This window comes from Anarhichas minor, unplaced genomic scaffold (genome assembly GCF_050575085.1).
Source record: "Anarhichas minor isolate MPS153535 unplaced genomic scaffold, ASM5057508v1 ptg000033l, whole genome shotgun sequence".
NCBI classification, from domain to species: domain Eukaryota; kingdom Metazoa; phylum Chordata; class Actinopteri; order Perciformes; family Anarhichadidae; genus Anarhichas; species Anarhichas minor.
In genome coordinates this window covers 2,841,249-2,857,500 of record NW_027466479.1, presented here as the reverse complement: position 1 = coordinate 2,857,500, position 16,252 = coordinate 2,841,249, and the positions used below count along the sequence as shown (strand labels likewise).

At 41.8% G+C, this 16,252-nt stretch overlaps 1 protein-coding gene across 4 annotated transcripts in view; it reads left to right on the top strand.

Annotated features, from left to right (window-relative positions):
- Window positions 1-15,398, top strand: part of atat1 (alpha tubulin acetyltransferase 1) — a 21,214-nt gene extending 5,816 nt beyond the window's left edge. Inside the window, exons 5-13 of one of the 4 annotated variants that reach the window (XM_076106147.1) lie at window positions 1-86; window positions 1,906-2,007; window positions 4,373-4,418; window positions 4,850-4,895; window positions 6,252-6,326; window positions 7,305-7,518; window positions 11,785-11,870; window positions 12,859-12,943; window positions 13,761-15,398. The exon at window positions 1-86 is cut by the window's left edge and continues 28 nt beyond it. In XM_076106147.1, coding sequence (XP_075962262.1) covers window positions 1-86; window positions 1,906-2,007; window positions 4,373-4,418; window positions 4,850-4,895; window positions 6,252-6,326; window positions 7,305-7,518; window positions 11,785-11,870; window positions 12,859-12,943; window positions 13,761-13,967 — 947 coding nt within the window. In that variant the 3' untranslated portion in view covers window positions 13,968-15,398. The remainder of the gene's footprint in view (window positions 87-1,905; window positions 2,008-4,372; window positions 4,419-4,849; window positions 4,896-6,251; window positions 6,327-7,304; window positions 7,519-11,784; window positions 11,871-12,858; window positions 12,944-13,760) is intronic. The other 3 variants (XM_076106145.1, XM_076106146.1, XM_076106148.1) reach the window with 3 other exon arrangements.
- Window positions 15,399-16,252: the final 854 nt, after the last annotated feature.

Here is a 16,252-nt window from a genome sequence, read left to right as displayed (position 1 = left end):
AGCCACTGTGTGTTCTGGATTTCTACATAGCAGAGAACTTTCAGCGACATGGCTACGGGCTGGAGCTGTTTGATTTCATGTTGCAGGTGAAACATTCCTCTCTCTGGGGCAAATTACTAGAAAGCAGGCTCAGTGCAGTGGAAGATGTTTTTACAGTCACCTTCAGGTTCCTTAGTTCAAAACATGAACAGGGTCTGGGCTTGATTGCTCGCCTTGATGTGTTGTGATAGAATACAGATATGAAGAGTGTTATTGTGACAGCACTGATAGACAGCCTGATAGAGCTGCAAAGGTTGGCTGCTTCCATAAATATTTTATAGTATTTATAAATATGCATCTGTGAAAGCTTTCTTTAATGATATCTACAATTATAGCCAGACCATTTCTGGATTTTTGATGCTCATACCGATGTCTATGTTTCAGAGTTTGTAAACTGTATAGATATATTGACCTGGCTAATCTCTGTCCAGCTCTGTCTCTAGTGTTCCTCAACATATACAGACAGGAGTCTCCTGGATTAATAATAATGTAACAGTAGTATGTAGGGCCCCTCAAGTGCTATGTCAAAACAGTAATACCCACTTTACGCAGCTAGCTGTGCAGATATGTGAAAGTACTGTTCTTTAGTCCTGATATCTTTAGTACTGATCTTGGTCTTTAGTACTGATCTTTAGTACTGATCTTGATCTTTAGTACTGATCTTTAGTACTGATCTTTGGTACTGATCTTGATCTTTAGTACTGATCTTTAGTTCTGATCTTGATCTTTCGTACTGATCTTTAGTACTGATCTTGATCTTTAGTACTGATCTTTAGTACTGATCTTGATCTTTAGTACTGATCTTTAGTTCTGATCTTGATCTTTCGTACTGATCTTTAGTACTGATCTTGATCTTTCGTACTGATCTTTAGTACTGATCTTGGTCTTTAGTACTGATCTTGGTCTTTAGTACTGATCTTTAGTACTGATCTTGATCTTTAGTACTGATCTTTAGTACTGATCTTGGTCTTTAGTACTGATCTTGGTCTTTAGTACTGATCTTTAGTACTGATCTTGATCTTTAGTACTGATCTTTAGTACTGATCTTGGTCTTTAGTACTGATCTTTAGTACTGATCTTGATCTTTAGTACTGATCTTGGTCTTTTGTACTGATCTTTAGTACTGATCTTGATCTTTAGTACTGATCTTTCAAACCCATGCTCATGTCCATCCTTACTTTGAAAGTTCTCTGTCACCTACATTGTTGATGCAGAAAAGGATTGGGACTTCAGAAACCCGGGATGCCCGAAATAACTTTAAAGACTAATTAAACCTCAAACTGTATATGGGTATTTATGAATACAATGAATACACATATCCCATCCTTGCATGTAAACTCAAATTCACAAATGTTTGAGTGTGTACTGTATTTCTCATGATAACATGCCCTTTACAGAAGTTACCTAACCATAATCACAACAGTAGTCAGCATGCTAGAGATTAGCATAAACACTAGTGATTAGCATCAGCTAATTCAAAAGGTAACCGCTTTAATGAATGGTAAGCTAAACACAGTAAAGTCCAGCTACATGTTAAAGTAAAGTAGACCAAGGCCAGCACTTCATGAGGTTTGACTGTAATGCTACAGTGGTTACGGAAAATGAGCTGACAATAGACATGACTGGTTGTGTCTTAGCCCCCCATCTCTACCCATGTTGATACGTTTTTGCATTTTGAATTTCAAGGTTTGAGGTACTTTAGCTAAAACTCTGGGGTTTAGTTAGTCTTTAACAACTTTGTTGAGAGAAACAACATCTGAATATTGTAAAACCAGTTATCTGTCACCTGCAGTACAGATGATGATCACAGTTCATAGCTTTGTGCTGTTTATCAGTGACAGCATGTTTTCTCTTTCCCTTCTGCAGCACAAGAATTTAGAGCCAGTTCTGATGGCTTACGACAGGCCGTCGCCCAAATTCCTGTCTTTCCTGGCAAAGCATTACTGCCTGACACCAAGTGTTCCTCAGGTACAGTCTGTGCTTTCTCTGGGTGTGTAACATAAGACAAAGCGGTAGTATTAGCAATCCAAGGTGCTAAAAGATAGCTTCACATCTTTAACCCTGTGCTTACATGAGCTTACTGTCTTTTAATGATTTTATTTTCAATGTATACACTTAAGTTGAAGTTAAACACTTAATGTATCCATCAAAAAGAATGGTACATAACACAAATACCAAACCCAGACGACCAACCATAAAACATCCTTCAATGACAATTAAATATGAATTGTTAATAATCATATGGACTTTAGGGATTTTCTTTAGGGATCACTTGGAACCCTAAAGGATATGATTTCAGCATAGTCCTCTCCATTAAATCTGTGATGAGGCCCAAACAGAGAAAAATCCATCCACGTCTGCTTGGAGAACATGTGTGAGCCTTTCCAATGGGACAAGAAGAAGTTGAAACAGATGGTTTTACATTGTTTAGCCGATGCTGTAAGAGTGATACCCGTCCACAGTACCATAGAAGACTAGTGCTGCGTTAACACTAAACCTTGTGTTACTCATGTGAGTTTGATCTCACATTTGTCTTTATTCACGTCACTCGTGCTAGCTGCACCAGAGAGACGGGGGGGGGGGGGGACGGGGGGGGGGGCTAACCTCCATATAGATACCAACCATGGCTGAAATAACCATTGCTGCTGCTTTGTTCTTGTTGTGGAAGTCCCAGATACGTCCGAAAACCGAACGCTGTCCTGTCTGGGTTCATAACATAACGTGTGAGTTATCACAATGTACAACTTTAAAAAAGCACGGTTTCCCACAGGATTTTATGAGACTATGGTTGGTGGAGGGTCCGAGGGCATTTTGTACATTTGAAAGTTGAATGCATCAATGTGGTGCACTTTGAGAGCAAAATGAAGAGGCTAGATCTATGAAGAACCTTGTTCTCTTATTCCAGCAGTGTATTCCAGACAGTATTAGTTATCCCGTCTGAATTGGGACATGAATTACACATAATGATGTTTGTCAATTTGAAAGGTAATTTTCCACGTCAAGAAAGTTTCAGTTTACTACATCTCTGTCCCATACACAAATGTGACGTTATCTTACCTGAACATGTTTTATCAAGCCTCTTATGAGTAATCTTATCTTTAAGACCGTGTTTGTGTGTGAGTACATACATCCCAGTACAAAACACACCGGCATCGTAGCTTCAGAGAGAGAAGTCACTTACGCCTCTCTTGGGTGTGTTGTTTTTCAATTACGTATTTTCAGTCTTATATGTCAAAAGTTTTACGACAAACTACGATTTGCTTGACTCCCAACATGATCCTTTAGATTGACTAACATCATATGAGTGATTCATGACGCAATTCACGGGATCAGAAAAAGTTTGTCCCTTGAAGGTATCCACCTAAATAGCCCAGTACCATATAGCATAGAAACTTCTCCAGTCAAGCGATATCTGCAATATCTTTGTTTTGCCCACATCTAAAAAAATCAGTTTGTCCGAGCATGTGAGCGTAGTCGAGGGTGGGCGGAGAGATCGTGGTTGGACCGCAGAGCGGATTTTTTATAAAAGTTGGAGCGTTTCCTCATCTACTATTACATTTCCAGCCCGGTACCGCTCGCAACATGAGTTTGAAGCCTGCCGAGGTAGCCCGCATCATTGTTAAACCATACCGAGCCCCTCCATTAAAACTCTTCACTTCACCACCATACAAACAGGGTCCCTTGGTGGTCCGCTGGAAGGGCAGTGAGACTTCTTCTCTCGTAAACCCATTAGCTTCATGTCATTCTACAAGGTAAACGTTATCAACATTTAAGATGATCAACTTGACAGTTTTGAATGATGAGCTCCAGTTTATGAATCAAATAGCTTGTGAAAGAAAGCTGTGTCAGGTTTAGTAGCTACAGCTAATGTTTCAGATCAACATTTAAGAACATATAAGAATCAGACTCAGCAATATTTAGGACTCGGATCAGCATCAGGGCCGAGCTGTCTGAAGTGCTTCTGGTGGTCTATATTGAGTGAGGCGTGTTTGTTCTGGTCTTATTCATCAGTCCCTCCTTCTACATGTTGGCCTAGAGTTCCAGCCACTTGTTTCCACTTGACGGCACCTTAGCAAGCATGAGATGTGGTTGAAAGATCCAAAAGCTAGTAAACTACATATCTTGCTCCTAAAGACTCAACCTCTATGCTCATAGCCACAGGAAGCTCGCTGCTATCCACGCCCGTATAACCAGCTCAGATCATGTAAACACAGGGTTACAGACAGATACACCGTCTGTGTAATGCCCTGCATCATTGTAAAACAACATTACTCACAGCCGCCTTTATCATGAGCACCTTAACTTATCTTGTCTTTCTTTTTATTCTGTCCAGGCCAATAACTTTGTGGTGTTTCAAGGCTTCTTCCTCAACAGATCAGGTAACTTTTCCACTACTCTGATGCCATGGCTTTGTTTTTGTTGTTGTGAAAGGTGTTATGTGATGCGTGGGTGCGTGGGTTCAAACCTGACGTCCCGACCAGCTGAACCTGTATTTGACTGGCTTCCTTGGAAATTCTATGTCAACCCAAAATCAGTTTACATGTGTCTGGAAAAAGAAGCTGCTCAATGCCATAACAACCACATACATTTGTAAATACTTGTGGTCAAGTTCAGTTACATCACATATGTTGCATGCTACAGCTTTACAGTGAATTCTTGCTTTTGGCATCACAATCAGTTCATCTTTTGTTGCACATGTCCATGTGGAAGACAAGGGTCCCCCTCATTAGAGATTCTGGCTCTCGACCCAGGACTGCTGCTCTGCTTTTATTCCAGTTCCAAAATCTTTTGTTTCATCAAACTCTCCCAGGCTCGCCCTCCTCTCTTCTGACGGATCAGGGGCTGTACGGCTGTTTGTAAGGACTTTTCTTTTCTCATACATCCCCAGCATCACGTCCTCCTTCCTCCTTCCTCCGCACAAAATAGGACAGACTGTAGACTGAATAGAAAAGGCTTCACTGTGTTTAGCGGCTAGCTGAAGAGAGCTGAAGTCCTGACGTTACCTCTGCTGTGTTTCTTGTTAGAATTCTAAAGCCCTCATGATTTAACTAAGTTTAACAACTTAACAGTTGGTTTCTGGTTTCCATAATATTATCCACCCTCATTCTCTTCTAAGTTTATCTGTCGGACTTCTTAGCTGTAGTCTCTGCCAACTAAAGACGCCTTCGCTGTCTGACACTCCCTGTCCTGCTACTGTTAGCCCTTTGTGGACTTCTGGCCTCTTCTGTTGAACTGGTCACGTTTATCCCTCCAGAGGAGAGAAAGGATGCTGTTCACTGAAGAAGGCTGAAAGGAGAACTAGTGAAGACATAATAATATTACTTATACTTATCAAGATGTATGGTGTTCACTGTTATATTATCGGGTTGCATCTTTCTAATATTCTGCGTTATTACAAAATGTCAGTGTGACAGTTTTCTATCATTTGAAACTAAACCCAGAAGATCTGGTTTCACCGTACCTCTGTTTACTCCTCAGGCAGCGAGTTACCTGCTCTACCTGGTAGCACGGCGGTTCTTTTTAATAGAAACTGACATTTGGCGATAGTTAAAGGAGTTAGCTTGATGATGTGCAAACTCAACTTTTACATTAATTCTCTAGTAAAGGAGATTACATTCAAACTTTCAGACTCAATGGCTTGATATAAATGTGTTTTTCCTTTAATCCATTTACACCATGATGATTGAAGTTGATGGATCGTACTAGTAATACATTATTATTTCATAATGATAACTCTCACCTGCATACTGCCTTAGGTTAACGGTGTTGTTGGTGTGTGCTGATTGTACATGTAAGAAACATTGGTTCTAACAATATGGCTGGTGTCACATGGAGGCTACCAATCATTGTAACCATTTGTGTTGAAGGCCCCTCAGTAAAGAAGCTTCAAATCCACCTCAAAAACATCTTAAACTACTCCAGTAACTGTGAGCAAGAGCAACTATTTCACATGGCAGAAGAGACGATTGTTAAGTCTCTCAATGAGTCCAGTCTTTGTTGACAGAAATGTTGCTCCTGTTCCCAGATCTGGTTCAAGTTGCTGAAGATCTCAAGACCAGTATGTGAATTGTGTTTTGGGGCGGATCCTCTCTTCAAGCTTTCACAGGCTTCACCACTGGATCATTTTCTAACACTGTTATCATGTAGCTTCTGAAGGACGGTGTGTGAGGGAGGGAGATCCCATCATGTTCTGAGTGTGTTCTCCTCCACAGCGGCGCAGTTGAGAAAAGTTCCCCTCAGAAAGCCGGACGGAGAGATCAAACCCTACTCTTTAATGGAGAGAGAAGGTGAACAGCCATAGACAGACACATTGTGACTGTGGTGTGGTGTATGAAAACTGATTTTCAACTGTCATGTTTGTATTTGATGAGGGGAGTTTATATTAAGCCTTCTACCATGAGATGGAAGTCAAACTGTATTATATTTAGGCCAAGTTGCTCTGCCTGTGCTCCTATTATGCCATATAGATCAAAGAGTTCATCACATGTTTAATGCCCTACGTTACAAAATGTAAGTACAAGGGTCAGCCCAGGTCTAACTAACCAACCGTCTATCTCAAATACAGTTCTATTAAATATGACAGAAACATTTAGATTAGCATTTACAGCCAGACATGTTTGTGTCTCAAAACCAAACACACTAAAAACAGCATTACTTGTTTCAGTCCTAATGGGGCACAATATTTGAATAGTTAAGAAGACATGGTGATGAACTTCAATAACTCCCTAAGTTTGTATGAAGCATGATGGGCAGGGGTGAAATATCTCACCATAAAAATATATATATATATTTATAATGTAGATTAGTAATAACTGCTGACTGGCAGGTGTATTTACTGCCATTTTAACTTTAAATGATTATCTTTGATTTGGTTTTAAAGGGCACCCCACCAATTTAAAACATCCGTTTACTGTCTTCTGTGTCTCTCGGGAGCTTTACCCCCATTACATCATCAAGGTGAGCATTTAACAGGCACAGAGGGTCTAACAAAAGACATGGTCGAGATAATAGGAAGTGTGGGATCTGGTGTCCTCCTCCAGCAGCAGTGCACTACTAAATTGCTGTAGTACTCTTCTGTAAGTCGGCAATGACTTCTGTGCACAGAACAGCCCCTGTGTTTTATTCACGAGTACTCCAGGTGGCCATCTCAAACTAATCTTATCAGTTGTTATGAGTAACATTTGGTACTTTTCTCAAGTTTAGACAAAGCGTTCTTTCAGGTTTGCCTGTGAAATCTCTAGATATCTTTCTTTGTTCCTGTTCAGTGGTGCTTCAGGAGCAGCGGGCTTGTCCTTGGCCGTTTGCTCCTCCTCACTCCCCCCAGCGGTCGGGATCCTCCCAGTGCTCCCCCTCGCTCAGCGTGGGATCCTCCCCCAGCAGGGCGCCCCCTCACACCTCCCCAGCTTCTGCCCCTGGGGGCCACAGGGACCAGAGCCCACAGTCGCCTCTCATCGAGCGCTGCAGAGCAAGACGCAGCAGGTAAGAAATAACAAACATTTACAGCTTTTAAAATGTTTTTTTAAACATTTTTAACAAAAAAACATTGCATGTTGCATTGCATGCAGGATGTAAATCCACATTTCAGACATTTGAATGAGAGTGTGTTGGGCTCAGTCTGTCAGTCAGCATGTGTAGACATTCAGTATACCTTCAGTAGCTAGCGTAGCACAGACATGCTAACGCTAGTTAATGATGTGCTAACTTACTAACGTTAGCTCCACAGGAGTCTACGTAGAAATGTAACGTCTTGAAACGAGTATCACTATTACTCAACGTTTACCATGACCAGCTCCAAATCCACTAAAGCATGAACATGAGGAACATCTGAAAACACTGATGAGAGTCTGTGGAGCAGAGAAGGGTAGTTGTTGGACACTGGTCAGAGCTGGGTGGAGCTGTGCTATGATTGGCCAGTCTGTGTTGGAGGGCGGGACTTAGCGAAGGGTCAATTGTCTCTGTAGCATCTGTTAAAACCCCTGCGTGTTCAGTGGATTAAGATTTTAAAGTTACAGGTTCCAGGTAGAATTTATAGTCATTCTCTCCGTACGGTATACTCTTCTTTCAGTGCTACGGTGTACACAATAATAACGAAACAATGATTTTAAAGACAAAAAACAAGTCCCAAGACAATAAATTGCAATTAAATTGAAGTTGCTAATCTAAGTGACACTTTTTGAAATTGGCCTTCTGCTTAAAGTTTTACTTTTTGCCACTGACAGGCTGAGATTGTTATTATAACTGTGTGGTTATGGAAAGAACCCTACAGAGAAGCAAAACATTTTTTGTTATAATTTCAGAGACCCACAGAGACAGCAGGTACACAGAATATGGCATATATTCTGTGTACCTGCTAGTGGTATACATTATCTGAATGCTCAGAACCTGAAGATTAATTGAGCTCAGTGGTGTGTGACATGTTTAGTCATAAATCAGAAATACATGTATTAATTCATTCATTATATTGTGAAAGCATAAATTGCGTCCATTAAACGTCCTCAGTCTCTAGTTTGACATTACCGATCCCTTGAGCCCTCCGTCCAGAAACGGAGTCTCTGGATAACCCACAGATCTCACTGTGGATAGTGTGTTTTAGGCTATTTCATTGGAAGAAAACGGGTCACAGTGAGGTCTGTGTCGCTGCACGTGGTCAGAGGTTCAAGAGACTAATACCTAGTGACTGAATGCAGTTTAACGGTCGTTAAAGTCCTCTTCCAGATTTAAATGATGTCCCAAATTATTCACATTTAATATTCTATCACTATTGGTGCCATTTAGCTTCTGCTCCATTCATAAATTGGTGTCTTTCAGTTGATTGAAAACTTTCTAAACACTGTCTCTGTCTCTCTCTTTTCCTTCATCTTTTGTTCTCCATTCCACTCCATTTATCTTCTGTTACTTATTTGATGTACACCGTCTCCTCTCACTGTCATCGTCTGCTCATATTTCATACGATAGTTCCCTTAATAGATCTCATCTGGGCTTCCATTGACCTTCCTCTGACTGGCACTCTTCTCTTTAAAGGAATGGCTGTGTTGCTTTAGAAGTTTCTGTGACATGAAGTGTGTTAACATGTGCACTAGTATCTTATTCTGTTTTTGGTCATTTTCTGAATATCCTGGGTTTTCATATCCCAGTATGAGTTTTCACCATCTCAGCTACTACGTTCTGTAAAAAGACACAATGTCCAGAATCCTGGTTAAGGTGTTGCAACAGCATCCTGCTGTCATAACCAGGACACTAGTGCGCATGTAGACACACTCATGAAGAAGAGGAGTCTGTTGTTAAAACATAGTGGTGATCCACTGGGCAGAGGAGAACACCATGGCTCTGTCTCTGCTTGCTCTTTTCTAGAACCCATTAAAGTATCTGCCACAGAACTCCACATGTGAGATTGCCTTCTGTCACACACTTTATTAGGGCCCGAGCAACCGACAACGTCGGTCCAGCAAAGGCCCTATTGAAATTGTAAGTTTTTGTTTGTTCTTCTTTTTTTTCTGATTTTTGTTTTTACACTTTGGGCGCATTTTTTGAGTATTTGCCATATTCCAAAACTCACCAAATTGTGCAGACTTCTCAGGTCTGGTGAAAATAGCCATCTGACATAGGTTGCACATTTGTGTGTAAAGAAATGGCTCTCTAGCACCCCCTACCATTTGGACCGGTGACGCCCCTCGGCCAGTATGTCCGATTGACTTGAAATTGAACACACATGTCCAATTCCGCTAGATCTACAAAAAAGCCTCTCAGACCCCTAAACTCCACCAACCGAAATTTTCCGCAATTTTGAATTTTATGAAAGACACATTTTTGCAAACACCTCCTACACGCTTGGTCCGATTGACACCAAATTTGCTGTGGGTCATTATTGGATGTAGGTCATCAAAAGTTTTCAAAAGCTTTTTGATATCCCTTTGCATGGACCAATAAACTTCTTAGGGGCGTGGCTTATATATCAATACACATAACTTCTAAACCATTTGTCCTAAACACCAGATTTGCAGCATATGTGCACACCACATCCTGTAACATACCCTGCCATTTTCTTTCCATTCAACCACTAGGGGGCGCTACAGTACACCTGCAATTTTGTGCTTTTTTTGTCACTTTTGGCATTTTTCAGCCTTTGTACTCGAACTCCTACAGAATTTATGCGATCGACTTCAAATTTGGTCAGGATGCTCTTAAGACCTTTGTGATGAAAAGTTATCAAAGTCGTGAGTTTTCATGGAAGAGCCTTGACACGTTGGGGCGGCGATTTTGCCTCATTCGGCATGAAAAAGGAAGTTGTTATAACTCCAAGGTACATTATCCAATCTGCACAAAACTTCTTATGCATGCTGCTACTTAAAGCTTGAGAACATTTGAATGCTAAAATCTTCACATAGTCATAGTGCCACCTACTGGCAAAAGGAAATGTCACATTTTATACTTGTATTTATTCCTCCTATCCAGTTGACCTGATGACTCTCACATTTGGTAAGAATAGCCTTAAGATATTGAAGATGATTCATCATGAATATTGTGAGTTTTCGTTGAACGCTGTTGTCCTGGCAACGCACCATTCACCATGAAAAAGGAAGCTGATGGTTCAGTGGCTTGCGATGCTCAAAAACTCATGGAACTTTGCACATAGGTCATAGATAATAGGAAGACATATTTTATGACAAATTTTCAAAAGGGCTGCCCCATCGCTACGTTTCACCTACATGTATGAAATTTGGTAGGCACATGTAACTCATAGAGACTTAAATAAATGTATCTTGGGACCAAGCTGTAAACGATACCGGAAGTCGGCCATTTTGACTTTTGAGTCATTTTTCGATAGATTAGTCGCTATACTTTAACGAACTCCTCCTAGGGACTTTGTCAGATCCACTTCAAATTTGATCAGTACAATCTCAACACCGTTGTGATTAAAAGTTATCAAAAGCTTTACATTTGACGGCATGGCTTAGCCGTAGCGGGCGGCTACTTTACATGATTCCCCCTCTAAAAAGGTGATGTAACTCAGCTGGACTTGTTGCAAACGGTCCCAAACTTCCCATGCTTGATAACACTCATGGCCTGAGGATGTCTACAAGCTAATTTCCACTAATACTCACAGCGCCCCCTGCTGGCAAAAGAAAATCTGCGCTTTCTGACAAACAGCATCCGATTTACATGACTTTTACAAGATGTGGTTTACACTTGATATAGAGCAACATAATGCATGTTTGCGCGTGTTCTGTAGCGCCACACAGCGGATACAGGACGCGGTGCACGATTTACTAAGCATCATTTCTAGCATCAGCAAAACCATCGAACTCGCGGACGCGCTGTCCGACGCTCGCGGACGTTCTTGGCCGCGCTGGCCGGAGTCCCGCCGGCACCCCCGACGTGCGGGACGATACGAGGGCCCGTTCATTGCTGCTCGCAGCTTTAATTATTATTATTATATGAGATGAGGCTGCTCTTTCTTCTCTCCTTCTTTTCATTCTTGGGCTTTTTATTTCTTATGAGTTTGGTTTTATTCATACACCATGTGTTTACTCATTCATGTTTTGTCATATTTTGGTTTTACTCAGTTTTGTAATTATGTCCTTTTTTTGCCCCCTTTATTTTCTTGCCCTTGTCTGTCCCAAACTGTCTTTTGAATTGCATGTCCATCCCCTCTTGTACTCCTGTCCTCTCTCTTTTTCACCCCACTCTGGATGTTTTGGGATGCTTTCATCCTCCTTGCTGGCGGTCACCATCTCTCTGGTGCAGGCTGGGTCTAGTTGCCAGAAGCAGCCTGTACAGTCGGCACATGGACAGCAGAGCTGCTGGGCTGCTGGACAGACCCTTAATACCAGGTAAGGTAAAGTGAGGATCAGTCACACTAATGCTTGGTTACTGTGTTGTACTGGTCATCAATATTACATGGTCAAAATGCTCCATTTCCATGTCCAGATTTCAACCAATCACAGAAGTATTGTAATTATTTGGTATAGAATAGATCCAAATTAAATTGTATGTATCAGTGTGACGATACCAAAGAGTCCTGCACACACTTTATTAACAACAATTCTTCTTCAGACATGAATGTGTGCAGACGAAAACATTATTAATAAAGCGTGTACATGATGGACGATGTGTGGATTCTTTGTTTTCTTAATAAGGCTTCATAGTGTGTAAGAAGTTTTTAATTATTACCTGTGGGTTGTCTTTGGATAACAAAATCCTCTTAACTCAAGGATCGCTTTGTCAGACTTTCCACTGCATGTCATGTTCTCATCAGGTGTCGACACTTCAGTTGCGTGATGATGAGTGGGCGTGGTGTAACACCTCAGCCACTGACGAAGAGTGGGACTTGGTTGAAAGACGGTATCAAATACATTCAGGCCACTTTATGTGTCCAATATTTGTCCTCGCTGTAGAGAGAGTAATGTCATAGAATAAAACAGGGTCACAGTCACATCCGTAGATGTGATGGGCAGGTGGCACCTTCAACAGCAGCCTCTGCAATCAGTGTGTGAATGTGTGTTCTGATGGTTGAATGTAAGCGCTGTGCACTACTTTGAGTGCTCAGAGGACTAGAAAGGTTCTATACAAGTCCGTTACAGTACATTAAGCTGTTAGGTTTCATCTTTTTTTCTTAAGTGTAATTTACAAGACTCATTCATTTTAGGGGTGAATTATTGATTTAATCTATTTTGAATTGATTTAAAAAGTGTAAAGATGCTGAATGTTGCTCTTGGCGGCTTCTACCCTGAGAATATGGAGCCCCTGAATGAGTGAGTAGTGCCGGAGCAGCACAGTCAGGGAGCTCTGCTCATGTGTTAGGACCTTGTGCCTCCTCAGGTCTGAGACCAGTGGGGGATCAGTCACACGCACTGGGATACACAGACACACAGAGGTCGGCCAGTATTCACACAGCAGGAAGCAGGTATTTACACCACTTCACTAGACACTTGGACATAACAAGCATGAAAGAACCAGCTACTGGTTCGATTAGTCTTTCGCCCCTATAGACGCCTGATTCTGAGCATGTTCCCTTATGTCCAGCCTGGATAAACATGTTCACGTTTTTATGCCAAGCAGCCAAGAAATGATACACCGCTTATGCCAGGATCAGACTGCTTGAGATCTGCTCAGCAGTGGACCGACCCTACAGATGTGTTTTTTACCTGTTGTGTCTCAGTGGAAGACAACAGACAGTCGGTGTAGACATCGGTCCTAAACTCATCTAAGTTCTTTACATGAACACACGCCTTGTCCTGTGAGCTACCAAACAAACATTCACCACAAATGTCACTGGTCTGTTTAGATCCTGGTGTGGTCCCTGCTCTTCAATACCACTAAAAACACGCTGTCTGCCCATGACATGTAGGCTACATTCATACGTACGCACGCACGCACACACACACACACACACACTCCAGCTGGCTGAGAAGAAAAGCAGCATTTCTGATATTTCCACAAAGTCCTTTTAATAATAAAAGCTCTTAAAAAAAGCTTGTTTGTTGTGATGTAGGGGATGTAAATGATCTCAGCTGGACTTGATACTAAATGTTTTAGTCCTTTTGAAGGCACATTGAAACGTTCAGTAGGACGTGGTGGCTGTCGAGTTGCTCTCTGCCGTGCGTTTTAGTCACACATGTCTGCACATAGGGTCATTATGCAGTGAATTGTTATGTCAGCTTTAAGGCAACAGTCTTCCCCTTCCTTCTGCTGACCCTGTACTGTCTTGCCCCTGAACCCAGATCCCAGCCTCTCTCACTTCCACCTCTGTGTGCATCCAAGAAGGATGGCATCCACAGGCAGACCTCCGTAGACAGCACAGAGAGGCTCCTGGATTCACATGCCAAGGCCTGTGGTGCTCAGGAGGAGATCAGGGTGTTGGACAGTCCACAGCGTCCAGCACCAGGCATGCTGGTCAGCCAGAGACATATGTTGGAGAAGGACAGTGACGGAGGCAGGCGAGGCTGGTCCTGGACTGTAGGAGAGAACTGCTACACCGCCCAGTGGGTGAAGCAGAAGCAAGAACACAGGAGCACCCGGCCCTGGTGATCGGGAGCTCGTTCTTATATTTAACTGTTTACAACATGTAACTGTATTGTATTCTGGAACCATTAAACACTTTCAGAACACAAATATGTGCTGAAGCAGAAACTTTCAAAAGTCACTTCAGGGCCCAAACTCTGATCTGTTGTAGAAGGGGTGAGTCTTAGTGCTCATCTAGAGTGCTGCAGCAAGGAGTCCTACAACCACCAACTGAGTCTGAAGAGAGAGTACATGAGACGACTACACATCCTCACCAGAACACTGTCCTCCTTTAGCTTAGTGGAGACGTGAAGACTGAGACTATCTTGAGTTTTTAAGCATGAAGAACAGCTGTTCATCAGATGAGTCATTTCTTTGAGATGAGTCAGACTCTGCTGTCCAGTTAGCTTAGAGGAGGGTCGATTCTGGGCTTTTCACCATGTTGCTACACACAAACTGAACCAAAGCAGGAAACACACCAGGATCCACATCAGCTGTGAATTATGCTTATATAATGTGCTTACAATCCATATGGAGGCCAATATTCTGTGACAGTCTATCAGCTGATGGATTGGTGAGTTACAGAAGATGTACTGATATCTACAACATGGCAACAAGTACGACTTTGATAGTAGACACAAGTCCAACCGTATGTTCTGATAGTACTCATCCCCACTGGCCTTTGGATTCCTGCATTGTTTTGGTGGTTTTCACAGACAACAATCAGGATCACGTCTTCAACAAGACTGAAAAAAACATTTATAACCAAGATAGGAGGCTCAAGTTCCTCTATTAATGTGTTTTTTATTTTTTCATGATGCTTACTTTCCTCTGTTACTGATATTATTACTTTTATCACTATTACTTATAATTATTACTATTATCATTATTATAATAAGTAATTACCATTATTGCTGTTTATTTCTGTCTATTATTAATATTATTCTTTTGTTATTTCTGTTTGTTTCATTGTTTGCTTTCAATCATTACTGTTATTATGATTTCCTCATTATTATTATTATTGTTAGTAACATTATCTATACAGCACGATCAAACGCTCACATGCACACACATGACAAACACAATCAATCTCATCACACAACTCTCCACCCAACCCTTGTCCTCCTGTGTGTGGTGCTGGCACTGGGCCTGGCCACTCCACTGAGTGACCCCGCCTCTCACTTTCATACTCCTCAGTCTAAACCCTTTATTGTCCTCAGTGTCCTTACGTCCTTTGTTCTCGTCTGTCTTACTTTGTATATTCCTCAGCTCGTATATGTGTTTATGTACGTGTCTGCACTTGTTTTGTACTCACCTCTCTACACAATAAAGAAAAAAGAGTTACTCTATTTACACAAGGTTGTGAAAAGGCCAGCGTCATCAGGGCCACAGCATGGGAGCAGTGCATACTGGGAATTCTTATGCTAACTGGTCTTGAGAATGATCTAAGCAGCATTTTGTGTTCAGCTCTGCTCTCCTTTGACAGCGATGCAGATTACTGCTGCTAATTAATAAGCAGTGACTCGCTGCTTTCACCTCAAATACACATCCTCAGCATGCTGTTGTGTGAACACATCAGATCATCTCCATGTGTGTATGATTACATGCTAATCAATCTCGTTGTTAGCTCTGTACAGGGCAGGGCTGGCTTTACTAATGCCAACATGATACCCGAGACCAGAACAACTGTATTGTGACTAAATAATTCTCACTCAAGGTCCACTTTCTAGCTTCCAGACGTAGGTCATGTGATGACAACAGAGCAAACTCCATCCACTTGTGAAAACCGGTTAAAAGCTCCAGAAAATAGTGAGGCACACTGGCTTGATCCCTTATTTATAGTAGTAATACTAATGACGATCACCTGGCCTGTAAATATCCTGGGATCCTCAGGAGGAGCTAGAGGAAGCTCAGGTAATCCACCAGATTCTTTAAAAGATCTCTATTCATACATTGAGTATAGTGCAGAATACATTTGTGTCTGATAAAACAGTGAATCAAAGTGATGATTGACACCAGAATGAAGTCCATATAAAAGAGGAGGTGGATTGTACCAGTGGATCGGTGTCGGACCAACCAGACTGCCGTGCTGCGTTAATGTTTGCTCTGGCCCTTGACACATTCGGCACGTCCCGTCACTCAGTATCCCAGCAACCTCTGCATGAGCAGACACTCCAACGCCACCTCTGACTCACTGCTGAATGTGAGCTCC